Source organism: Megalopta genalis, unplaced genomic scaffold, assembly GCF_051020955.1.
Source record: "Megalopta genalis isolate 19385.01 unplaced genomic scaffold, iyMegGena1_principal scaffold0352, whole genome shotgun sequence".
NCBI classification, from domain to species: domain Eukaryota; kingdom Metazoa; phylum Arthropoda; class Insecta; order Hymenoptera; family Halictidae; genus Megalopta; species Megalopta genalis.
The window spans coordinates 135753-160783 of NW_027476421.1; the positions used below are offsets into that span (position 1 = coordinate 135753).

A 25031-nucleotide genomic window follows, 5' to 3' on the forward strand; every position below is an offset into this window, starting at 1 on the left:
TGTTGCATGCATTTGATGCTAAACCTTCCACAAAACATTGATTTGAATGTAAATCATGTGTTTCGTATGGAGTTGAAGCAAGCTCGTTTGTTTCGCCTGCATTTGAAGCTATATCACATATATCGCAAGTATCTGAAGCTAAATTATTTGTGTTGCATGGATTTGAAGCAAAACCTTCCACATAACATTGATTGAGAAGCTAAGTCAAGTGTTTCGAACGCACTTAAAGCTAACTCGTTTGTTTCGCATGCAGTTGATGCTAAATCATGTTTGTCACATGTATCTGAAGCAAAAACCATTTGTGTCGCATGGATTTGAAGCTAAGCCTTCTACATAGCATTGATTTGAAGCTTAATCATGTGTTTTGCATGGATTTGAAGCTAACTCGTTTGTTTCGCATGCAGTTGAAGCTAAATCATGTTTGTCACATGTATCTGAAGCTAAACCATTTGTGTCGCATGGATTTGAAGCTAAACCTTCTACATCGGATTGATTTGAAGCTAAACCATTTGTTTCGCATGGATTTGAAGCTACAATTTCTAAATCGCATTTATTTGATGCTAAATCATGTTATTCTCTTAGATTAGAAGCTAACTCGTTTGTTTCGTTTGCATTTGAAGCTATATCACTTATATCGCAAGCATCTGAAGCTAAATCATTGGTTTCGCATGGATTTGATACTAAACCTTCTACATCGAATAGATTTGAAGCTAACTCGTTTGTTTCGTCTTCATTTGAATCTATATCACTAATATCGCAAGTATCTGAACCTAAATCATTTGTTTCGAATGGATTTGAAGCTAAACCTTCTACATCGCATTGATTTGCAGCTAAATCCTGTGATTCGCTTGGGTTTGAAGTTAACTCGTTTGTTTCGTCTGCACTTGAAGCTATATCACTTATATCCCAAGTGTTTGAAGATAAATCAATTGTTTCGCATGGATTTGAAGCAAAACTTTCTACACCGCATTGATTTGCAGCTAAACCATGTGTTTCGCATGGATTTGAAGCTAACTCGATTGTTTTCCCTGCATTTGAAACTATATCACTTATATCGCAAGTATATGATGCTAAATCATTCATTTCGCATGGATTTGAAGCTAATGCTTCTACATCGCTATGATTTGCTGCTAAATCATGTGTTTCGCATGGATTTGAAGTTAAACCTTCTACATCGCTTTGATTTGCAGCATAAACTTGTGTTTCGCATGGACTTGAAGCTAACTCGTTTGTTTCCCTTTCATTTGAATCTATATCACTTATATCACAAGTATCTCATGCTTATTCATTTGTTTCGCATGGATTTGAATATAAACCTTCTACATCGCTTTGATTTGCAGCTAAATCCTTTGATTCGCTTGGGTTTGAAGTTAACTCGTTTGTTTCGTCTGCATTCGAAGCTATATCACTTTGAGGGCTCTGAAAGACTGGACTGAAAAATATCAACTGTCTTCTGGACCGACTCGGGTCTCTTATTTATATTACGTCCCCCAAAAAGGCCACGCCTGTTTTGGGGGACTCGCTGTCTTCTTTTGCCCCCGCTTAGTTTAGCGGGGGAGACAGCCATCGATGAACCCTCGCTGTAGGGGTGCGCTGGCCGTTCGGCCAGGCAGCGGTACGCGGCCGGCGGCTTTCTCCGCGACCAGGCATGCAGTACATCTGGCAGTGATAAAAAATAAAGAAACAAAGGAATTTCCGGTTCTTGCAAACGTCAAGGACGTTTTCTCTCCGTCGACCCCTTGACATCTGCAAGCGGACAGTTTTATGGTTATTACGGTCGCCGGCCGTGTGCCGCTACATCACCCCCTTGCCAGTGATTGACCAATCGCGATACAATTCTTATTTCTACAACAAAAACAAAAACAAAAACTTGCCCTGCGACATGCCATACGACGGTATATGCGATACTCGCTACATCCCACTCTCTCACTCATTCATAATAGTATCTTATTTTTGCAATCTGCAATCTATCCGGAAACCTCACTCGTCTTCCTGAACGTGTAGTTCGCACCTCTTGTTCCGGAGCAGACACTGTCGGTTCTGACCGCGGTACCTGCATTGTTTGAGTCGCTTCATTATCAACGGCATCATTAACAACGTACGCCGGCTTTAATCTATCAATACTAACATTAACAGGTTTATTCTTAATATTTATCACAAAGTTTTTTGGGCCCCGGGATATGACCTCGAATGGTCCATCGTACGGTGGCTCCAATAAAGTTCGTACTTTATCATTCCGGATAAACACTTTTTCACACACTGCTAAGTCTTTATATACAAAAATCCGCTGCGCATTGTGGTGACTACCTGCGGCTGGGGTGATCCCCCGGAAATGCTGACGTAGTTCCTCGGCAAAATTGGAAACGTCATACTCGCCTTCTATTTGACGCGGTGCTAGGAACTCACCAGGTAGACGCAACGTCTCCCCATACACAAGTTCTGCTGCCGTTGATTTGGTGTCCTCCTTCCAGGCTGCGCGTAAACCCAGCAATATGGTAGGAAGGACCCTCGTCCATTGAACGTCTTGGTGGCAACGAATGGCAGCCTTCAACTGTCGATGGAAACGCTCCACCATGCCGTTCGCCGCTGGGTGGTATGCTGTTGTCCTTAAATGTGTTGTCCCTGTTAACTCGTTCAAATGCTTGAACAAGGACGATTCAAATTGTCTTCCTTGGTCGGTTGTTACTCTAAGAGGGGTTCCAAATCGAGCAATCCATCCCTCGTAGAACGCTCGTGCCACCGTTTGTGCTTCCTGATTTATCATCGGGAACGCCTCCGGCCACCGGGTATACCGGTCCACGCAGGTCAAACAATACCTATGACCTTCCGACATGGGCAACACTACAATGTCAATATGCACATGTTCGAACCTTTCCGACGGCGCAAACTTTCCGAGCGGCGAATGTACATGCCTGGACACTTTTGAACGCTGGCAAGCGACGCACGCTCGCGCCCAACGCTTACTGTCCGTTTTTATTGACGGCCATACATATCGTTCCGTCATTAATTTCGCCGTCGCCTTAATTCCGGGATGTGCAAGTCTGTGCACCGTATCGAACGCCGCGCGGCGGAATGTTCCGGTGACAAATGGCCTCGCAATGCTCGTCGACACATCACACCATACAAAACTGTTTGACCCAGGAATTCGCATTTTTCGTAGCACTAGAGCACTCGCACACTCGCCTCGCACGTAGGCCGAGAGTTCGCTATCGGTGTCTTGTGCCTTCGCCAATTCTTCGTAATCGAGAAGTTCTTCCACTTCTTCGATCCTGGATAACGCGTCGGCAATAATATTGTCTTTTCCGGCAACGTGACGGATGTCGGTAGAAAATTGACTTATAAAATCTAGGTACCGGAATTGCCTCGGCGAGCACTTCTCCGGTTTTTGGCGAAACGCAAACGTTATCGGTTTGTGATCGGTGAATATAACAAACGCACGTCCTTCCACCATATACCGAAATTGCTTAATTGCTAAATATATAGCTAATAGCTCGCGATCGTAGGCCCCGTAATTCGTCTCCGCCGCGCTGAGTTTTTTTGAAAAAAAACCTATCGGTTCCCAACCGTTCCCGGTGTCCTGTTGTAAAACCGCGCCAACCGCGAAGTCTGAGGCATCGCAGGTAAGCGCAAGGGGGGCGCCAATCTGCGGGTGCGCCAGCAAGGTGGCCTGTGCCAAGGCTCTTTTTGACTCCTCAAACGCTACTACCGCCTCTGCATTCCAATGAATCGGTGTGCGACCCTTCGCGTTACCTGACAGCAAGTTATTCATTGCTGCCTGCACCTGTGCAGCCCTAGGTATGAATCGTCTGTAAAAGTTCATCATACCTAAAAACTGCCTCAGCTGTTTGGCTGTAACCGGTTGGGGGTATTCTACGATCGCGCGCACCTTACATTCTAGAGGTTTTGTGCCCTTATGTGATACCGAATAACCTAAAAATTCTACCTCGGGTTTTCCGAACGTGCACTTGCCCGGGTTAACTACTATACCGTACGACTTCAGCCTATTAAATAAAATGTTCAAATGTTCGAGGTGTTGCGCTTCGGATTCCGACGCTACGATGATATCGTCTATATACGCGTACACGAAATCTAGTCCTCGAAGCACCTCATCGATAAATCTTTGAAAAGTCTGTGCCGCGTTGCGTAACCCGAACGGCATCCCCGGAAATTCGAACAGCCCGAATGGCGTCGTAACCGCCGTCTTAAACACATCTTCGGGCGCAACCGGAATCTGATTGTACGCACGCACTAAGTCTATCGTTGAAAACACCTTTTTTTCGAATAAGTTTTGCGCAAAGTCTTCAATATGCTTTACCGGGTACCTATCCGGAACTGTGCGGTCGTTGAGTGCCCGGTAATCTCCGCACGGTCTCCACTCGCCTGATTCCTTCTTTGGCACCACATGTAAAGGAGATGACCAGCTGCTTTCGGACGGCCTCGCAATCCCCAGCTTCACCATTTCGTCGAACTCCTTCTTCGCTGCCCTGAGTCGATCCGGTGCCAACCTCCTTGGTCTGCAACTAACCGGTTGCCCTGGCGATGTCCGGATATAATGTACCGTTGTATGCTTTTTTCTAACAGTCGGGATTCCCTCTGGTCTCGTGATTTCGGGAAATTTCTGCAACAGCTCCAAGTATATGGAATCCCCCGAAACCGTTTTCACGCTGGGAATGTCGCTAGCACTTCTACCTACCGGTTGCCCGGGCACTGACAACGAAGTTATATTGTCTATCAACCGGCGATTCCGAATGTCTACCAGTAAACCATAATGGTACAAAAAGTCTACGCCGATAATTGGCTTAGATACACTGGCTACCACAAATCTCCACGTAAACTCGCGACGTAACCCAAAGTCCAACGTCAACGTGGTTGTACCAAACGTTGTAATTTCGGACCCATTTGCCGCGAACAACACATAATCCGATTTCTTCCCGGGGCCACGAATCATGGATCGTGGGTACACGCAAAGGTCGGCTCCTGTATCGACCAGGAATTGCGTTCTAGTCGTCTTGTCGGTCACAAATAGACGGCGCGGCATCGGGCTCAAGTCATCTGCCGTCATCAACGACTGCCCGGTTCGTTTCCCTGCATCGAGTTCCAATTGCACGGTGGAATACATCGATTCGCACTCGCTCCCCAACGCCAATGGTAAAAACATTTACCCTGCCTCTGTTCCGTGCGTCTTTGCGACACGGAGCGTTGACGGGGCTCCCGACGGGCAGGCGATCGGGGGCGATACCGGCGATCGAAACGCGAAGAACGTTCATTCCCAATCAACTCGTGTCGGATCGCCGCAATCTCCTGCTGGAACGACAGGCTGATTTGCGCCATTTTTAAATTTATGAGTGCCTCAAGGTCTTGAGGCGCGTTGCTCGGTGCCGCGGCTGCTGCAGTAGATGCCGACGCCTCCGCTACCTGAGTTCGGGGGCCCATCGTCTCGGCTATCGCATCTGCCAGGTCAGCCACCTTATCCATCTCCGCGTCCTTCTGGGTCGCTAAGATTACCTGCATACTATTAGGCAACCTACCCATCCACAGCGTACGCAAAACACTATCTGACACGTTGTTGCCAGCCAGTCCGCGCAAGTGTCGCAGAAATTGAGACGGCTTCCTGTCTCCAATTTCCTCCGATTCCAGCAAACGTCGCGTTTTTTGCTCTTGCGACGAACTGAGCCTTCGAATGAGTTCCGTTTTTAACCTCTGGTACTGTCCAGTATTTGGCGGGTTCATTATAATGTCGCGGACTTCCGCGGCGTACACAGGATTCAATGCTCCTAACACATACCCGAATTTTGTGGCTTCGGTCGTAATACCCGATGCCTCGAAGCTGCGTTCGACCATCCCAAACCACATTTCTGGGTCCGACGCACAGAATTCGGGCATCCGAACGGCCACTCGCGACACAGATGCTTCCGCGGACGCGCCTCGCGGGTACGACGCACCCTCGTTAGGGGTAGCCATTACTAACTTTACTGTATCTGTTTATCAAAGTACCTTATACACCGTTATTCGTGCGATCACGTCGGGGTCACCAATTGAGGGCTCTGAAAGACTGGACTGAAAAATATCAACTGTCTTCTGGACCGACTCGGGTCTCTTATTTATATTACGTCCCCCAAAAAGGCCACGCCTGTTTTGGGGGACTCGCTGTCTTCTTTTGCCCCCGCTTAGTTTAGCGGGGGAGACAGCCATCGATGAACCCTCGCTGTAGGGGTGCGCTGGCCGTTCGGCCAGGCAGCGGTACGCGGCCGGCGGCTTTCTCCGCGACCAGGCATGCAGTACATCTGGCAGTGATAAAAAATAAAGAAACAAAGGAATTTCCGGTTCTTGCAAACGTCAAGGACGTTTTCTCTCCGTCGACCCCTTGACATCTGCAAGCGGACAGTTTTATGGTTATTACGGTCGCCGGCCGTGTGCCGCTACAACTTATATCCCAAGTGTTTGAAGCTAAATCATTTGTTTCGCATGGATTTGAAGCTAAACCTTCTACTTCGCATTGATTTGAAGCTAAATCATGTGTATCGCATGGATTTTGAAGCTAACTCGTTTGTTTCGTCTGCATTTGAAGCTACATCACTTATATCGCAGTATCTGAACCTAAATCATTTGTTTCGCATGGATTTGCAGCTAACCTTTCTACATCGCATTCATGTGCAGCTAAATCATGTGTTTCGCATGGATTTGAAACTAACTCGATTGTTTCCCCTGCATTTGAAACTATATCACTTATATCGCAAGTATCTGATGCTAAATCATTTGTTTCGCATGGATTTGAAGCTACACCTTCTACATCGCATTGATTTGCAGCTAAATCTTGTGTTTCGCATGGATTTGAAGTTAAAGCTCCTACATCGCATTGATTTGCAACTAAAACTTGTGTTTCGCATGGACTCGAAGCTAAATCGTTTGTTTCCCTTTCATTTGAAGCTATATCACTTATATCGCAAGTATCTGAAGCTAAATCATTTGTTTCGCATGGCTTTGAAGCTAACTCGTTTGTTTCGCCTGCATTTGACGCTATATCAGTTGTATCGTATGTATTTGAATAAAAATCATTTGGTTCGCATGGATTTGAAGCTAAACCTTCTACATCGCATTGATTTGCAGCTAAATCATGTGTTTCGCATGGATTTGAAGCTAACTCGATTGTTTTCCCTGCATTTGAAACTATATCACTTATATCGCAAGAATCTGATTCTAAATCATTTGTTTCGCATGGATTTGAAGCTAATTCGTTTGTTACGCATGCAGTTGAATCTAAATAACGTATATCACAAGTATTTGTAGCTAAACCATTTGTTTCGAATGGATTTAAAGCTAAACCTTCTACATCGCATTGATTTGCTGCTAAGTCATGCGTTTCGCATGGATTTGAAGCTAATTCGTTTGTTTCGTCTGCATATAAAGCTATGTCACTTATATCACAAGTATCTGAAGCTAAATCATTGGTTTCGCATGGATTTGAAGCTACACCTTCTACATCGCATTGATTTGCAGCTAAATCATGTGTTTCGCATGGATTTGAAGCTAATTCGTTTGTTTCGTCAGCATATAAAGCTATGTCACTTATATCGCAAGTATCTGAAGCTAAATCATTGGTTTCGCATGGATTTGAAGCTGAACCTTCTACATCGCATTGGTTTGCTGCTAAATCATGTGTATCGCATGGATTTTGAAAGTAACTCGATTGCTTCGTCTGCATTTGAAGCTATATCACTTATATCCCAAGTGTTTGAAGCTAGATCATTTGTTTCGCATGGATTGGAAGCTAACCCTTCAACATCGCATTTATTTGGAGCTAAATCATGTGTTTCGCATGGATTTGAAGCTAACTCGATTGTTTTCCCTGCATTTGAAACTATATCACTTATATCGCAAGTATCTGCTCCTAAATCATTTGTTTAGCATGGATTTGAAGCTAAGCCTACTACATCGCATTGATCTGCTGCTAAATCATGTGTTTCGCTTGGATTTGAAGCTAATTCGTTTGTTACGCATGCAGTTGAATCTAAATAACGTATATCACAAGTATTTGTAGCTAAACCATTTGTTTCGAATGGATTTAAAGCTAAACCTTCTACATCGCATTGATTTGCTGCTAAGTCATGCGTTTCGCATGGATTTGAAGCTAACTCGTTCGTTTCGCCTCCATTTGAACCTGTATCACTTATATTGCAAGTATCTGAAGCTAAATCATTTGTGTTGCATGCATTTGAAACTAAACCTTCCACATAACATTGATTTGAATCTCAATCATGTGTTTCGTATGGAGTTGAAGCTAGCTCGTTTGTCTCGTCAGCATTTGAAGCTATATCACATATATCGCAGGTAGCTGACGCTAAATCATTTGTGTTGCATGGATTTGAAGCTAAACCTTCCACATAACATTGATTTGAAACTAAATCGTGTGTTTCGCATGGATTTGATGCTAACTCGTTTGTTTCCCTTGCATTTGAAGCTATATCACTTATTTCGCAAATATCTGAAACTAAATCATTGGTTTCGCATGGATCTGAAGCTAAACCTTCTACATCGCACTGATTTGCTGCTATATCATGTACTTCGCATGGATTTGAAGCTAAGCCTTCTATTTCGCATCGATTTGCAGCTTAATCATTCGTTTCGCATGGATTTGCAACTAACACCTTTGTTTCGTCAGCACTTGAAGCTATATCACTTATATCGCAAGTATCTGATGCTAGATCATTTTTCTCGCATGGATTTGAAGCTAAACCTGCTACATCGCATTGATTTGAATCTAATTCATCTGTTTCGCATGGATTTGAAGCTAAACCTTCTACATCGCACTGATTTGAAGCTAAATCATGTGTTTCGCTTGGATTTGAAGCTAATTCGTTTGTTTCGTCTGCATATAAAGCTATGTCACTTATATCACAAGTATCTGAAGCTAAATCATTGGTTTCGCATGGATTTGAAGCTACACCTTCTACATCGCATTGATTTGCAGCTAAATCATGTGTTTCGCATGGATTTGAAGCTAATTCGTTTGTTTCGTCAGCATATAAAGCTATGTCACTTATATCGCAAGTATCTGAAGCTAAATCATTGGTTTCGCATGGATTTGAAGCTGAACCTTCTACATCGCATTGGTTTGCTGCTAAATTATGTGTATCGCATGGATTTTGAAAGTAACTCGATTGCTTCGTCTGCATTTGAAGCTATATCACTTATATCCCAAGTGTTTGAAGCTAGATCATTTGTTTCGCATGGATTGGAAGCTAACCCTTCAACATCGCATTTATTTGGAGCTAAATCATGTGTTTCGCATGGATTTGAAGCTAACTCGATTGTTCTCCCTGCATTTGAAACTATATCACTTATATCGCAAGTATCTGCTCCTAAATCATTTGTTTAGCATGGATTTGAAGCTAAGCCTACTACATCGCATTGATCTGCTGCTAAATCATGTGTTTCGCTTGGATTTGAAGCTAATTCGTTTGTTACGCATGCAGTTGAATCTAAATAACGTATATCACAAGTATTTGTAGCTAAACCATTTGTTTCGAATGGATTTAAAGCTAAACCTTCTACATCGCATTGATTTGCTGCTAAGTCATGCGTTTCGCATGGATTTGAAGCTAACTCGTTCGTTTCGCCTCCATTTGAACCTGTATCACTTATATTGCAAGTATCTGAAGCTAAATCATTTGTGTTGCATGCATTTGAAGCTAAACCTTCCACATAACATTGATTTGAATCTCAATCATGTGTTTCGTATGGAGTTGAAGCTAGCTCGTTTGTCTCGTCAGCATTTGAAGCTATATCACATATATCGCAGGTAGCTGACGCTAAATCATTTGTGTTGCATGGATTTGAAGCTAAACCTTCCACATAACATTGATTTGAAACTAAATCGTGTGTTTCGCATGGATTTGATGCTAACTCGTTTGTTTCCCTTGCATTTGAAGCTATATCACTTATTTCGCAAATATCTGAAACTAAATCATTGGTTTCGCATGGATCTGAAGCTAAACCTTCTACATCGCACTGATTTGCTGCTATATCATGTACTTCGCATGGATTTGAAGCTAAGCCTTCTATTTCGCATCGATTTGCAGCTTAATCATTCGTTTCGCATGGATTTGCAACTAACACCTTTGTTTCGTCAGCACTTGAAGCTATATCACTTATATCGCAAGTATCTGATGCTAGATCATTTTTCTCGCATGGATTTGAAGCTAAACCTGCTACATCGCATTGATTTGAATCTAATTCATCTGTTTCGCATGGATTTGAAGCTAAACCTTCTACATCGCACTGATTTGAAGCTAAATCATGTGTTTCGCTTGGATTTGTAAGCTATCTCGTTTGTTTCGTCTGCATTTGAAGCTATATCACTTATATCCCAAGTGTTTGAAGCTCAATCATTTGTTTCGCATGGATTTGAAGCTAATCCTTCTACATCGCATTGATTTGAAGCTAAATCATGTGTTTTGCTGGGATTTGAAGCTAACTCGTTTGTATCCCCTGAATTTGAAACTATATCCCTTATGTCGCAAGTATCGTATGCTAAATCATTTGTTTCGCATGGATTTGAAGCTAAACCCTCTACTTTCACATTGATTTGAAGCTGACTCGTTTGTTTCGTCCGCATTTGAAGCTATATCACTTATATCCCAACTGTTTGAAGCTAAATCATTTGATTCGCATGGATTTGAAGCTAACTCGTTCGTTTTGCCTGCATTTGAAACTGTATCACTTATATTGCAAGTATCTGAAGCTAAATCATTTGTGTTGCATGGATTTGAAGCTACACCTTCTACATCGCTTTGATTTACAGCTAAATCATGTGTTTCGCATGGATTTGAAGCTAACTCGTTTGTTTCCCCTGCATTTGAAACTATATCACTTATATCGCAAGTATCAGATGGTAAATCATTTGTTTCGCATGGATTTGAAGCTAAACCGTCTACATCGCATTGATTTGCTCCTAAATCACGTGTTTCGCATGGATTTGAAGCTAACTAGTTAGTTTCGCCAGCATTTGGAGCTATATCACTTATATCGCAAGTATCTGAAGGTAAATCATTTGTTTCGCATGGATTTGAAGCTAAACCTTCCACATCGCATTGGTTACAAGCTAAACCTTCTACATCGCATTGATTTGAAGGTAAATCATATGTTTCGCTCGTATTTGAAGCTAACTCGTTTGTTTCGTCTGCATTTGAAGCTATATCACTTATATCGCAAGTACCTGAAGCTAAATCACTTGTTTCTCATGGATTTGAAGCTAAACCTTCTACATCGCATTGATTTGCAGCTAAATCATGTGTATCGCATGGATTTGAAGCTAACTCGTTCATTTCGTCTGCATTTAAAGCTATATCACACATATCACAAGTGTTTGAAGCTCAATCATTTGTGTCGGATGGATTTGAAGCTGAAACTTCTACATCGCATTGATTTGAAGCTTCATCATGTGTTTTGCATGGATATGAAGCTAACTGGTTTGTTTCGTCTGCATTTGAAGCTATATCACTTATATCGCAAGTATTTGTAGCTAAATAATTTGTTTCGCATGGATTTGAAGCTAAACCTTCTACATCGCATTGATTTGCAGCTAAATCATGCGTTTCGCATGGATTTGAAGCTGACTCGTTCGTTTCGCCTGCATTTCATGCTATATCACTTATATCACAAGTATCAGAAGTTAAACCATTTGTTTTGTATGAATTTGAACCTAAACCATGTGTTTCGCATGAATTTGAACCTAAATCTTGTCCTTCGCATGCATTACAAGCTAAATCATGTGTTTCGCATGGATTTTTAGCTAAAGCTTCTACATAGCATTGATTTGAAGCTCAATCATGTGTTTCGCGTGGATTTGAAGCTGACTCGTTCGTTTCGCCTGCATTTCATGCTATATCACTTATATCGCAAGTATCTGATGATAAATCATATGTGTCGCATGAATTTGAAGCTAAACCTTCTACATAGCATTGATTTGAAGATCGAACATGTGTTTTGCATGGATTTGAAGCTAACTCGATTGTTTCGACTGTATTTGAAGCTATTTCACATATAGCCCAAGTGATTGATGCTAAATCATTTGTTTGGCATTGATTTGAATCTAAACCTTCTACATCGGATTGATTTGAAGCTAAATCATGAGTTTCGCTTGAATTTTAAGCTTAACCTTCTACATCGCATTGATTTGAAGCTAAATCATGTGTTTCGCTTGTATTTGAAGCTAACTCGTTTGTTTAGTCTGCATTTCAAGCTAATCACTTATGTAGCAAGTATGTGAAGGTAAATCATTCGTTTCTCATGGATTTGAAGCTAAACCTCCTACATCGTATTGATTTGCAGCTAAATCATGTGTTTCGCATGGATTTGAAGCTAACTCGATTGTTTTCCCTGCATTTGAAACTATATCACTTATATCGCAAGAATCTGATTCTAAATCATTTGTTTCGCATGGAATTGAGGCTACATCTTCTACATCTCTTTGATTTGCAGCTAAATCAGGTGTTTCGCATGGATTTGAATCTAACTCGTCTGTTTCGTCTGCATTTGAAGCTATATCACTTGTATCGTATGTATTTGAAGAGAAATCATTTGGTTCGCATGGATTTGAAGCCAAACCTTCTACATAGCATTGATTTGAAACATAATCATGTGTTTTGCTTGGATTTGAAGCTAACTCGTTTGCTTCGCATGAAGTTGTAGCTAAATAATATATATCTCGAGTATTTGTAGCTAAGCCAGAAGTTTCGCATGGATTTGAAGCTAACTCGCTTGTTTCGCCTGCATTTGAAGCTACATCACTTATGTCGCAAGAATCTGATGCTAAATCATTTGTTTCGCATGGATTTGAAGCTAAACCATCTACATCGCATTGACTTGCAGCTAAATCATGTGTATCGCATAGTTATGAAGCTAACTCGTTCGTATCGCATGCATTTCAAACTATGTCACTTATATCGCAAGTATCTGGAGCTAAATCATTGGTTTCGCATGGATTTGAAGCTAAACTTTCTACATCGCATTGATTTGTAGCTAAATCATGTGTTTCGCATGAATTTGAAGCTAACTCGTTTGTTTCGTCTGCATTTGGAACTATGTCACTTATATCGCAAGTATCTGAAGCTAAATCATTGGTTTCGCATGGATTTGAAGCTAAACCTTCTACATCGCATTGATTTGCTGCTAAATGATTTCTTTCGCATGTATTTTAACCTAACTCGTTTGTTTCGTCTGCATTTGAAACTGTCACTTATATCGCAAGTAGCTGAAGTTAAATCATTGGTTTCGCATGGATTTGAAGCTAAACCTTCTACATCGCATTGATTTGCTGCTAAATCATTTGTTTCGCATGGATTTTATGCTAACTCGTTTGTTTCGTCTACATTTGAAACTATGTCACTTATACCGCAAGTATCTGAAGATAAATCATTGCATTCGCATGGATTTGAAGCTAAACCTTCTACATCGCATTGATCTGCTGCTAAATCATGTGTTTCGCTTGGATTTGAAGCTAACTCGTTTGTTTCGTCTGCAATTTGAAGCTATATCACTTATATCCCAAGCGTTTGAAGCTAAGTCGTTTGTTTCCCCTGCAATCGAAGCTATATCACTTATATCGCAAGTATCTGATGCTAAATCATTTGTTTCGGATGGATTTGAAGCTAAACCTACTACATCGCATTGATTTGCATCTAAATCATGTGATTCGCTTGGCTTTGAAGCTAACTCGTTTGTTTCGTTTGCATTTGAAGCTATATCACTTATACCGCAAGTATCTGAAGCTAAATCATTGATTTCGCATGGATTTGAAGCTAAACCTTCTACATCGCATTGATTTGCAGCTAAATCATGTGTTTCTCATGGATTTTGAAGCTAACTCCAATGTTTCCCCTGCATTTGAAACTATATCACTTATATCGCAAGTATCTGGTGCTAAATCATTTGTTTCGCATGGATCTGAAGCTAAAGCTTCTACATCCCATTGATTTGCAGCTGAATCATGTGTTTCGCATGGATTTGAAGTTAAACCTTCTACATCGCATTGATTTGCAACTAAAACTTGTGTTTCGCATGGACTTGAAGCTAAATCGTTTGTTTTCCTTTCATTTGAAGCTATATCACTTATATCGCAAGTATCTCATGCTGAATTATTTGTGTCGCATGGATTTGAAGCTAACACGTTTGGTTCGTCTGCATGTAAAGCTATATCACTTATATCCCGAGTGTTTGAAGCTACATCAGTTGTTTCGCATGGATTCGAAGCTAAACCTTCTACATCGCATTGATTTGCAGTTCAATCATGTGTTTCGCATGGATTTGAAGCTAACTCGTCTGTTTCGTCTGCATTTGAAGCTATTTCACTTATATCCCAAGTGATTGAAGCTAAATCATGTGTGTCGCATGGATTTTAAGCTAAACCTTCTAAATCGCATTGATTTGATGCTAAATCATGTGATTCGCTTGTATTTGGTGCTAACTCGTTTGTTTCGTCTGCATTTGAAACTGTCACTTATATCGCAAGTAGCTGAAGTTAAATCATTGGTTTCGCATGGATTTGAAGCTAAACCTTCTACATCGCATTGATTTGCTGCTAAATCATGTGTTTCGCATGGATTTGAAGCTAACTCGTTTGTTTCGTCTGCAATTTGAAGCTATATCACTTATATCCCAAGCGTTTGAAGCTAAGTCGTTTGTTTCCCCTGCAATCGAAGCTATATCACTTATATCGCAAGTATCTGATGCTAAATCATTTGTTTCGGATGGATTTGAAGCTAAACCTACTACATCGCATTGATTTGCATCTAAATCATGTGATTCGCTTGGCTTTGAAGCTAACTCGTTTGTTTCGTTTGCATTTGAAGCTATATCACTTATACCGCAAGTATCTGAAGCTAAATCATTGATTTCGCATGGATTTGAAGCTAAACCTTCTACATCGCATTGATTTGCAGCTAAATCATGTGTTTCTCATGGATTTTGAAGCTAACTCCACTGTTTCCCCTGCATTTGAAACTATATCACTTATATCGCAAGTATCTGGTGCTAAATAATTTGTTTCGCATGGATTTGAAGCTAACCCTTCTACATCCTATTGATTTGCAGCTAAATCATGTGTTTCGCATGGATTTGAAGCTAACTCGATTGTTTCCCCTGCATTTGAAACTATATCTCCTATATCGCAAGTATCTGATGCTAAATCATTTGTTTCGCATGCATTTGTGGCTAAACCTTCTTCATCGCATTGATTTGCAGCTAAATCATCTGTTTCGCATGGATTTGAAGCTAAATAGTGTATTTCGTATGGAGTTGAGGCTGAATCGTGTATTCCGCACGAATTTGAAGCCAAATCGATCGTTTCGCATGAATTTGAAAGTTGATTGTTTCGCATGAATTTGAAAATCGTGTATTTCGCACGAATTTCAAGCGAAATCGTTTGTTTCGCGTGAATTTGAAACTAAATCGTTTGTTTCTCATGGTTTTAAAACTAAATCGTGTATTTCGCCTGAATTTGGAGCTATTAACCTACTGACTGACAACTTAGACTCAAATTCCTGCGAAATACACGATTTAGCTTGAAATCCCAGAGAAACAAACGATTTAGCTTAAAATTCATGCGAAATACGCTATTTAGTTTCAAAACCACGCGCAACAAACGATTTAACTTCAAACTCATGCGAAATACACGATTTAGGTTTAAAATACGGACACGGCTGAGGCGAAACCTCATCGGCGGAGCGACTTCGGGATGTCGATGGTGGGGCGGCGGAGATGCCGAGAATTATGTATCTGTGGACAGATAGTGTCTCGACCTCTTCCTCCACCCTACACCCCGTAATACGACGTGTATTTTGTGGTCTCCATTTTGTTTATTAATCAGTAGGTTAGGTAGCAACGTTCTAAGCCATGTTGCTCGAGGGGTAAGTCGAAACGCTGAGCAAGGGGGGGGGTCTAGCCGGGGCAACCGCGGGTCAAGAGGGGGAATTCAGCCGCGACGAGCTCCGTGATGAGGGGAGGGGGGTGTCTCTTGATTTCGCATTTCGTAAGCGTTATCGATAGTCGCTTACCTTCCGGTCTTCTCATCTTATGAATTCAATTATGCAGCGTTTTTTATCGCTCTTGCATTTTTACATTGTAGGAGATGTTTTGGAGTGACAGAGAGACAGAGGTGTCGTCGCATCGCAATGGTATCTCTCTCTCTAACTCACTCTCCCTCTTCGGCAGCATTTGTAACGAGTCTGGACACATTTTCTAAAGCGGTTTCTCGTCATATTGAAATTTAATTATGCAACGTTTTTTATCGCATTCCGGATGACTATCGAACGCGTTATCTTCCCATGGTATCAGTTTGCTCATTTTATTGAATTTTCTTTCTCTAAATTTGCTATTCAGTCACGAATCGTTATGGAAGTTTGTTCGTTTGCAACATCCATCGCGAGCGTGCCATCCTTGCAATCTCTCGCAACATCCAAGATATTTTCTTTCGTGCGACGTTTACGCGTTACTAGATACCATCGGGATGGGAGAGAGTCGCAACGGTTGGTTGATGCAGAGTTTAGTCAAGATTGTTAAAACTGGTAATTTAACCGAAGACGTTAAATTGAAATTGAAAAGTTTGCTTCGTAAGTAAATTTTCGTAAGATGACGCAAGTGTGCAAAGATATGTTACAATTATTGACTCGTATGTCGACGTTGATCGGAGCTGTCGACGAGTATCGCGAATGGACGAAATCGTACATCGAGTGTTTGCGGTTGAGAGTACATGAACATCGAGAAATAAACCGAGAATCCACAAGTGTAAAATCGAACTTACTCTCGATCGTGTGTCGCATGCAAACATTGAACGCTGCGCTGTGACATTGGTTTTCGTCTCGCGTTGGCAGAGGTTTGTACAGAAGCGTTGGCGCGAGAGCATCGACTCTTCGTTGGGAGAACATCGAGTCGGCGGTTCAGAATCGCATATCGACCAGCATCGTGATCAACGTCGAACATATCGATCCGCGTTATTTCTTGCAACACGCGAAGGGAATAGTTACGAGTCGCTTTATGTTTAGTGAACAATGTCTCTATTGCCCCACCAACGACGACGACAACGAGGGCGGAGACGCCAACGATTTGATTGGACCACTGTGCGCTCAGCGAGGTACGCATCTTTCGGATGTGGTAACGACGACAACAAGGGTGGTGGCGGCGACAACGATGAATAAAAAAAAATAATAATACAAAGTTTAAAAGTGTAATTTTTTTATTTTCTTCAATAAAAAGAAAAATACATTATATATGATTAAAGTACAGATGATTTTTTATCCAAGAACTATGCGACGAATGGGGTCCCAACCATTTTACGTATATTTCATTTCCTTTTCTACGCAATACTTTTTCCACTAAATACACGTCGGCATACTTGGTAGCGCGCATTTCGTGTTCGTAAAATCCCCCGGCGATAGGTTTGTTCTTCGAGTCGGTCAACAGTTATGTGACGGGATTGGTTCGCTTCACCGCAATGATCCTAAATACTTCTATCGACCAGTTCGGCATTTTTCCTTTGTCGAACGCTGTTTTGAACTTGCTTATACGCACGTAGTCGCCAACATTGAATTTCGCAGGACCAGCGATTTTAACGTTGCTGTAGACGATGGACAAGAGAGTCTTCGCATTTTTGCGATGCACCTCCGCTGGTCGCATACGGATGGTACGATGTTTTCGATTATTATAATTTTCGATCAATGCGGGAAGCTCGTCGATCCATTGATACTTTCCGCTCAACGAGAAGAATTTCCACACGTTGTTCTCCAGCGTACGATTGAATCGTTCGACTATGGATGCTTTCATGGTGCTGTACGTGGAATAGTGTTTGACGTTGCGTTTTCTCAGATATTCTTGAAAATCTTTATTGTAAAACTCTTTCCCCATATCGGTTTGCAAATTGTATGGTATTCTACCGTACTTTCTCAACACCGACGCGAAAGCTTTGCACACGTCGTTGGCATTATTACTTTTCAGAGGGACTGCCCAAGCATTTTTGCTAAATGTATCGATTATTGTGAGAATGTATTGATGTCCCCTATTGTTTCTAGCATATCGTTGAACCTCGATGATGTCGGCTTGCCAAAGATCGACGAGTACTCGCACGATCACTCGCCTGCGCGGGAAGAAACGCCTCCTTGGAGCATGCAGTTCGTTCACCAACTTTACTTTCTCGTCGCTCATGATTACCACTGACACCTCTCTCTCTCTCTTGCTTTATCGGGTTCGCGGTCGCTTCAAAACGAAAGATGAATGAATTCTTCGTTTAACTTTATGCTACCTAAGTTTCTTCGGTTGCTGCTGCTGCTGCCGCTGCCGCAACATTTTTCTCGTTTCTCGGTTCAATCATTATCTTCTGCTCTTTCGATGATATTTCGAGCAGCTCTTGTTGTTGTTGTTGTTTAATCTGATATATTTGTTGGCAAACGTGGTCGAGTCTCAACACAATATTTGTAAATCTATCGTCCCAATTTTCGTCCACGGATATCGTTTGATTGGTTTCGCAGCAATTCCAACGAATGCTCGTTCTATCGAACCACCTGTTAAATTTATCAACAGGCATTTAATTCATTATTGCAGTAACGAGTATCCGACTATTTAATTTATAATCAATCCGGCTTAGCGAAGTTCTTCGATTATGGATATTATTTCGTTGCCGTGACCGGTGTGTCCGGTATTTTTCGATGGCATCAGCAATCTCAAACGATCCACCAGCTCGTTTGGATCGACCCAATGCACGTAATCGATAGGATGGTTGGTTACACGCATCATCGTTGGAATTTGTATACCCTTTCCGCGCAACGTCGAAAACATCGGTCCTATGATATTTTTGTACTTGTAACTGTTGATTATTTATTGAACACACAAGATCAAATCTAGAGGCTTGCTCGAGAGAGCTTAGAGACAACGAGTGCTGCTCACCGACGTGTAACGGACTTTCGAGTCAACGCACGTTACGCGCTCACGTGCCCTGCAGATGGGCAGCAAGGGCCGATTTACCTTAAAAAAACGGACAAGGCCGTAAAACTTACAAATTACCTATTTTCAACAGCATTGAAAATGCTTTTACATTTACACTCCCACTTAATATGTATGTTCTATTACTCTCAGTTTTTCTCGTATCGATACAACCAGCAAAATCTGCATCGGTATAACCAACTAAATCACGTTGACTCCCACTGCATCCATATATTATCCCGAAATTTTGCGTAGCCATCAAATATCTTATTCTTATTTTAGCAGCATTCCAATGCTCTCTACCGTAAGATTCGAAAAATTGACTCATATAATTAACTGAATATTCTATATCGGGACGAGACACTCTTGCAGCAAACATTAAAGATCCAATCAACTCTCTATATGGCACACTATCATACTTCTCATTCGATACATTCTTTCGCAGACATAAACCTGGTTCCGCAGGAACATTTACATGTATCACATTGCACATTGACTCTTACTTATTACTAAACCGTCATCAACGTACAATGCTAAAAACACTCGCACTTCGTCGACAACACCAAAAAACACACACATATCACTTTGGATGTTCTTCTTCATCGTCTTCCATACCATATTCTCCGTGGAATATTTTTTTCTCTTTTTTTTGTTATCTTTTAAAGTTTCTTCCTGGATTCTACTTTTTATCAGCCTCTTCTTTGATCTTCAATTGCGCTATTCTTCTAGATTGTCTAACAGGTGTCTCGTTTTGGGTTGCTCCCGACTGTTCTTCGGCGATGTCTGTACCAACCTCGAGACCCAGTACCATTTTTCGTTTCTTTCGCTTTTTCTGAGGTATCGGCGTTAAATTCAAAGAATCGTTGACATTGTTTATTAAAAAACTCTGTTCATTGTACACTTTGCTTGTTGTATACAAGGCTCGAACATTCATATGTCCCATCCTCTCGTACCCAAGTTTTAGTCTTTGTACTTGCGAATTAGTCAAAATCGCACTATTGCACTGTTCCGGAGGAATTTTCACTTCAAATAACATCCGAAATAGCTTGCCGTACCGTATACCAATTGAGAAGAGATTTCCATGCTTATCACGAATTTCGGATCTCTTCGCATATGCATGGAATGAGTACTGTTTATCAATTATCGTATCAATTGAAAAAAGATTTCGTTTCAACTCTGGCACATATAAAACATTTTCAACTCTTCTTTCTTGATTTCGATTGTTCACTTTCTCTAATACCACTATCGTTCCTCTTCTTGCTGCTTCTAACACTTTGTCATCTGCTATTTTCACAAAATGATTATTGGTCAACGATACAAGCGAGGTAAACAAGTCTTTGCAATACGACATATGCATATTCGCACCAGAATCCGCGATCCATATGTCTCTATCACTGTTAGTAGTTTGCGAAGAATACGCCGTGACTTCACTGATGTAAGTGGAATCTATTAATTTCGACTCTGTTGCGTCTTCAGTTCGCTTCTTTTGTCCTCTCTTCGGGCACTCTCACCCAATGACCCTTTCCTTTGCAGCAATTACGTGTTGTTCTTTTCTTGAGGTCTTCTATCCTCATCTTTGCTTCGCTTTTGCTGAATTTACTGTTCCTTTTTGCATCTTCCTCGTCCGCATACTTCTTCGATTCGAGCGCTTGCACTCGAACTACAAGAGATGACCCGTTCTCTCCTTCGGCTTCAGAGAGTCGTTTATCCTCGTGGATGAGCATGGCAATCAGATTTTCTTTCTTTCGCTCCGCTTTTGCAGTACATTCCCATGCCATTCTAAATGCAGAAAACTTGGAAGTTAGGCAACTCAACAGCTTAGATTCCACAGCGGCATCGGAGAGTTCTTCTTCTGCATCCACTAATCTCTTACAGATGCTTTCAAATCGCTGAACTTGAAGAGCGATAGATTCTCCATCTATAAATCGGAACGCATAGTATTCTTGCCATGCACTTTGTTTAGTGTCTTCACTTGAGTCACTATACAAATCCTTGAGTTTTGTCCAAATCTGTTTTAGATCAGCGCAGTTAATAAAATTTGGATGTAGTCTCTTATCTACAGATCCAAGGAGAATAACTGCAGCCTGTGCTTGAGATTTTTTCCATCTCTTCCAGTCGTCCACTCCTGTGCGGTTAGGCTCTGCTTCTGTGCCATTCACAAAGCCAGAAAGATCTTTTGCCTCCAACGGGAATGAAATACCGAATTTCCACATCGGGTAGTTCGTTCCGTCCAGCTTGATCAGATCAATTGAATCTTTATTGGCCATGATAAAGATGATGTGTCGCACGTTATACTTTAAACACACGTCACACCACTGTGCACTTGAATGTGTCCGAATAGATACACTAGTGGCGCAGTGGAAGCGTGCTGGGGCCCATAACCTGTTGATTATTTATTGAACACACAAGATCTAATCTAGAGGCTTGCTTGTGAGAACTTAGAGACAACGAGTGTACTCTTAGGCTGTTCACCGACGACTAACTAAAAACGCGGAAGACCCGCAAACTATGGGTCGAAAAATCTTTATTGGTCATAAATAACTAATCCGTGTAACGGACTTTCGCGCTCACGTGCCCTGCAGATGAGCAGCAAGGGCCGTTTTACCCAAGAAAACGGACAAGGCCGTAAAATTTACAAATTATCCATTTTCAACAGCATTGAAAATGCTTTTACATTTACAGTAACCCGTATTCCCCATTATCTGGTTACCTCGTTGATGCGCGCGAGTAGCGATGAGAATGTTTCTGTAAATATTCTTATCGGTCTCGGTGTACAGGTTCTCGTCGGGTATTCTTTTGAATATCAATTCGTAGAGACCTGGTGTTCCCTTGTACCTCATTTTATTGATAACGATATCGTCGTTGCTTTTTTAACATCAAACGTGGTGTTTACAAGCATCAGTTTGTCATTGTGAAAATACACTCCGTACACGTCGTCCAAATTTTTCGGTGGTCCTCTAAAGAAATCGATAAAGGTCCAAAATTGTTGAACAAATGTTCGTATTCGGCGCGGTGCGTTTCAGGACTTTTCAAAATGTTTCGCACCGATGATTCCAACGAGGCCGTAGGAGACGATTCGAAAGCTTTCTCCTATTGCGCCGAAAGTATCGTAGGTATCGGTTCGAGCGCCTTGTTGCCACCCGCCTCGTTATCGTCACTGTTGCCACCGTCGTTGCCACCGTCGTCGTCGCCGTCGTTATCGTCTTCGTCGTCGTACAACACATAGTCAATGTCATCGTTGGTAGGAACAGAGGAATATATTTTCTTTTTCTTCTTCAAATGCATACGACTATATCAGCTGTTTCAACGGCTCCACGAACGAACGCAAATCCGTCTCAATGTTCGACTCCGTATCCATTTTCCAAACCTTCGGGGCTAAACTCTTCTTACGTATGACGTCACTGGTCTTGGCTATTTCTTTGGTGATCGCGGCTCGCCGATTTTCGTTAGACCGACACATATCGAGCGGTACGATGCGAATCCGACGACTCTTGCAGTCCAAATGAGCCCCCGATCACAGCACGACGAATTCGTTAAATCCGCACCAGTAACGACAACGATTCGCAGGACTGTCTTTGCCGATAACAAGGAATCCATACTTGTGTCCCCAACACCACCAACAAAGTGCGTTGAACGTTTCGAACGACATATTTGTATTCGCATGATCCTGATGAACGTGTCACAGATTCGTGACATCTTGATTGAATAGAATCACTAGATTCGCATTGTCACGAATCAAATGTTTGAGTATTCTAGCGTACGATTGCGACAGATAGAAACAAACGACGTGCGATTGTCTGCCCATCGCGAAATATTCTCTCATGACATCCTGTTCGTCGCAAACAACGTCGTCAAAGATAAATATTGAATTCGGTCGAGCATCTGCTGGGGGAATCACGTCCGCGTTGTCCGAGTAGGCAAAATAACCTACATCCTCCACGGACGAGAGCAAGTTGCTCAAGTATTGATACTATGGTTGACGCAGCGATTTCGAATACACGTACACGTTTGCGAATCGCAGCCCATTCGGACTCTCCAACAGACTAATCATAACGTTCGTTTTACCACATCCTGACGGGCCGCTTATCACGCACCGTGTAGTACTCGGTAACAACGATACGTGTTTCCGAATTATCTCATCGTGATCGTCGAACATGCGGCAGGTCGGAACTCAGATAATCAAGGACTGTCGTACTAAACGCATGCCCCCCTCGCTCTGTTTTCTAGTGATAAAATTCCCTCTCAGACGACAAAGTATTTAAACGAGAGCTCGAGCATCGTAGGTATCAGTCTCCTCGTACTCCAATGATAGAGCGCTTCTCCATGTAAGCTGACGTACGCACATTTTTTCTTTTTTTCGTAATCAACAGAAAAGTAAAACAAACCTTGACGTAATAGCTACATATACTATTTACAGACTGTATACCGTAAAAACAGCTCTGTATACCGTTACACACTCGTAAATCAGCTCTCTATACCGTTACAGACTGGTAAAAACAGCTCTGTATGCCGTTTGCAGACTGGTAAAAACAGCTCTGTATGCCGTTTACAGACTGGTAATAACAGCTCCATATACCGTTACGGACTGGTAAAAAGAGCTCTGTATACCGTTACAGACTGGTAAAAACAGCTCCGTATACCGTTACAGTCTGGTAAAAAACAGCTCTGAATACCGTTACGGACTGATAAAAACAACTCTGATGAGGTTAGGTATGGGTCTGAGGAAGAAGAAGGAGGAGGAGGACCGACAAGCGGTCAAAGGAAAGAGAAAAAATGGTAGTAGAAACAGCGTCGATAGAATTCTACTGATCGCCAAACGAGGCGGTTTTCTACCGCTGTTGTTACCTGCTTTGGGAGCTTTGGGAGCGTTGACAGATGGCGCTACTGGGGTGATCAAAACGATAAACGATGCGAAAGCTGCGAAGGAACAATTGGAAGAAGCTCGACGACACAATCGCGCTATGAAGGGCCGTGGAGTTTTCATGCGCGATGAATTGCCGAAACAAGTATGGGTAAACGAACGAGGAATAGTGAATCTGTATAGCGGTCATGGTTCAGGAACCCAATGGGTCCCGTATATAAAGCATAGTTCGCAAGTCAGTTACTTCGATAGTTTTGGAGATCTTCGACCACCGATCCAATTGATTCGTTATTTCGGACCGAACGCGGCGATCTCGTACAATCACAAGATTTATCAAAGTTACGACGAAAGCGTGTGCGGACAATTGTGTGTGAAATTTCTGCGAGGAACTCTGATATAGTTCGTCGCAAGGATGTCATACACGTTCACGTTATTGGGAAGAAGTAGCGTGTTATCGTCCAAGTAATTACCGCCTATATATTATATTTCCACAATACTGATTACGAACTGGGCCTGCTCGATTTGCAAACTTATTACACGATACCATACATCAGTTCAAATATCGGAAACAATAAATTCTATTTCGGTGACGAGGGTGAGGAGATAATCATCCCGGACGGTTCGCACGAACTGGAGGTGATCAACGCTTACTTGAGGCGTGAGATAAGCGCGCGGTATCCTTCGCCAACAAAAGATAACAACGATGTAAAATATCCACTAATCCTACGAGCGAACAACAGCACTATGAAAAGCGAAATTAAAAGTGCATATAAGATAGATTTTACGAAACCTGACACCGTGGGTCCTATCCTAGGATTCTCTAGGAATCGCATTCTATCACCGAACGCGAGGCATGTATCGGACACTTCCGTAAATATCATTAACACGAATAATATTCGAATAGAATGCAACGTAACCATCGGTTCGTACGATAACGGGAAACTGTTTCACATGATACACGAATTCGCGCCCAACGTGTCGCCGGAGTATAAAGTATTGGAAACGCCAGCACGAGTGATTTACCTTCCAGTCTGGACAATTGATTGATTTTCGAAACGAAGAAATCACGGTACGGATGCACGTTCGTCGAACCGTCTCATAACCTTGACATAACCGTTATGTTAATTCATAATAATAATACGATATCGAATACGTCGAACATAAAAAACGGTGCGCCGTTTCGAAATAACAACAACAATAG

At 42.0% G+C, this 25031-nt stretch overlaps 1 protein-coding gene across 1 annotated transcript; it reads right to left on the reverse strand.

Moving 5' to 3' along the window:
• Positions 1 to 1980: 1980 nt before the first annotated feature.
• LOC143263180 (uncharacterized) lies at positions 1981 to 21236 on the reverse strand. The gene is made up of 6 exons (XM_076528338.1): positions 20942 to 21236; positions 5262 to 5774; positions 4323 to 5085; positions 3184 to 4001; positions 2103 to 2841; positions 1981 to 2053 (listed from the first exon to the last, which is right to left on the reverse strand). The coding sequence occupies exons 1-6, from the start codon at positions 21234 to 21236 to the stop codon at positions 1981 to 1983; spliced, it is 3201 nt and encodes a 1066-aa protein (XP_076384453.1).
• Between the last annotated feature and the right edge of the window lie 3795 nt (positions 21237 to 25031).